Raw genomic sequence first — 1828 nt, 5'->3', positions numbered from 1 at the left:
CTTTTTCATTACAAAAATAGTGAAGTGATTTTGGTACAACAAAATAAAATTTGGAGGGACCAAACTAACCTTATAAAAAGTATTTATACAATTCTTTATCAAGTAATTATTCTTTTCGGTAAATAAGAATTTTATTACCAAGTAGCAATATTTACAACTCATCTAAACTATTATAAAATTTGCCTAGCATATCACCAACTGGACATGAAACCCCAGTTAGATGATATCTAGCATTCACTTCTTCTATAACTCCATCAACTTCTACTATTTTGTTCTATTCTAACTAATTTCCGGATACCAGTTCAAAGTAGTCATCACCTTATCTAGATAAGGGAACCTTGCTGCCCTTATGTGCACTTCCTGGATAATATGATTGATTAAAGAATTGGTTGTCCTTCTCTTCTTCTGAAAAATCACAAAATTCCTCTCCCGCCAACGATGATACACTGCTGCTGCTAGTGTCATTCTGTATATAGCTGCTCTTGCACTCTTGCCTTTAGTTATCTTCACCATCCATGTAATGTCTTCCTTCCAGTTATGGTGTGATCTTTGAATCCCTTGCCATCTCAGCAAACCATTCCATATTTTCCCTGTAAACTCACACTTGAAGAATATATGCTGCATTGTCTTATTTTCCTTATTACACAGAGAGCATGTTTGATCTATAGCTACCCCCATTTTGCCAGCCTATCATTGGTAGCTAGCCGCTGTTGTATTGCTAGTCTCAATATGAATATCCACTTTGGCTATCCTTGGTTATTGCACACTAGTTTCCTCCATGTTACTTTTTGAAATACACCTTGTAATGATCTGTATAGTCCCCTGATTGAGTATTTCTCCATTTACTGAACATCATCTTCATTAATTCCAGCCTTTATAAAATATTCCTTAGCTTGAAATAACTTCTGAATTGCCTAGGAAGCATTATTTGGTTCTATACTCTACACTGCTATGCCTTTGACATAGTAAGTGTGTACCTAATGCACCCATAGCTTCTACTTCATAGTACATATATTCCATAGAAATTTGCAAATAGCAGCTTCATTCCATAGTGCCACATCAATAAAATTCAATCCCCCTACAAACTTAGGTGAGCAAAGTCTTTCCCAAGCTATCAAGGCATTCTTAGTTGGTTCAGCATCTCCTGTCCACAGAAACCTTCTACAGATGATCTCTATGAACTGTATAACTTTCTTGGGCAGTATAAAGATCTGTGCCCAAAATATTTGTATAGCAAACAGTACACTCTTCACTAGGACTGCTTTACCTGCATATGACAAATACTTTGTTGCCCAGTTCTGAATTCTATGCAACATTTTCTCAATTAGTGGCACACATTGTATAGCAGATAGTCTCTTAGTACTCATTGGAACCCCTAGATATCTAAAAGGAAATTCTCCCTTTTTATAACCAAGAATCTCCTTAATTTGTTGCTGAGTCGACTGATTCACTCCTCCAAAATTGATGCAGCTCTTATTTAGATTAGCAACCAGTCCTAAGGCTGCAGAGAATTTCTGGAAAAGCTGATACAGTATCTGCACAGATTGCACATCACCTCTACAAAACAATAATAAATCATCTGCAAACCCCAGTTGCACTAAGTTAAACCTGGCACACCTGGGATGATATTGAAACTTCTTGTCTTCCTTCAGAGTCTTCAATGACCTGCTCAGGTATTCTATAGTCAAAACAAATAAGAAAGGTGACAGTGGATCACCCTGCCTGAGCCCCTTCTTTGCCTCAAAAGGATCTGTTGGTCTACCATTTATTAGAACTGAATAAGTCACCGTACTGATGCAAGCCATTATCCATCTCACAATGATTTCTG

General features: G+C 37.0%; 1 protein-coding gene across 1 annotated transcript; it reads right to left on the bottom strand.

The window, feature by feature from the left end:
• Positions 1-279: 279 nt before the first annotated feature.
• Positions 280-678, bottom strand: LOC142174423 (uncharacterized). Its single transcript, XM_075240215.1, has one exon. The coding sequence runs from the start codon at positions 676-678 to the stop codon at positions 280-282; it is 399 nt and encodes a 132-aa protein (XP_075096316.1).
• Positions 679-1828: the final 1150 nt, after the last annotated feature.

The sequence above is a fragment of the Nicotiana tabacum genome, chromosome 20, assembly GCF_000715075.1.
Source record: "Nicotiana tabacum cultivar K326 chromosome 20, ASM71507v2, whole genome shotgun sequence".
Classification (NCBI taxonomy): Eukaryota; Viridiplantae; Streptophyta; class Magnoliopsida; order Solanales; family Solanaceae; genus Nicotiana; species Nicotiana tabacum.
Note: the sequence above shows the minus strand (reverse complement) of the source record. Positions and strands in the feature narration are given on the sequence as shown.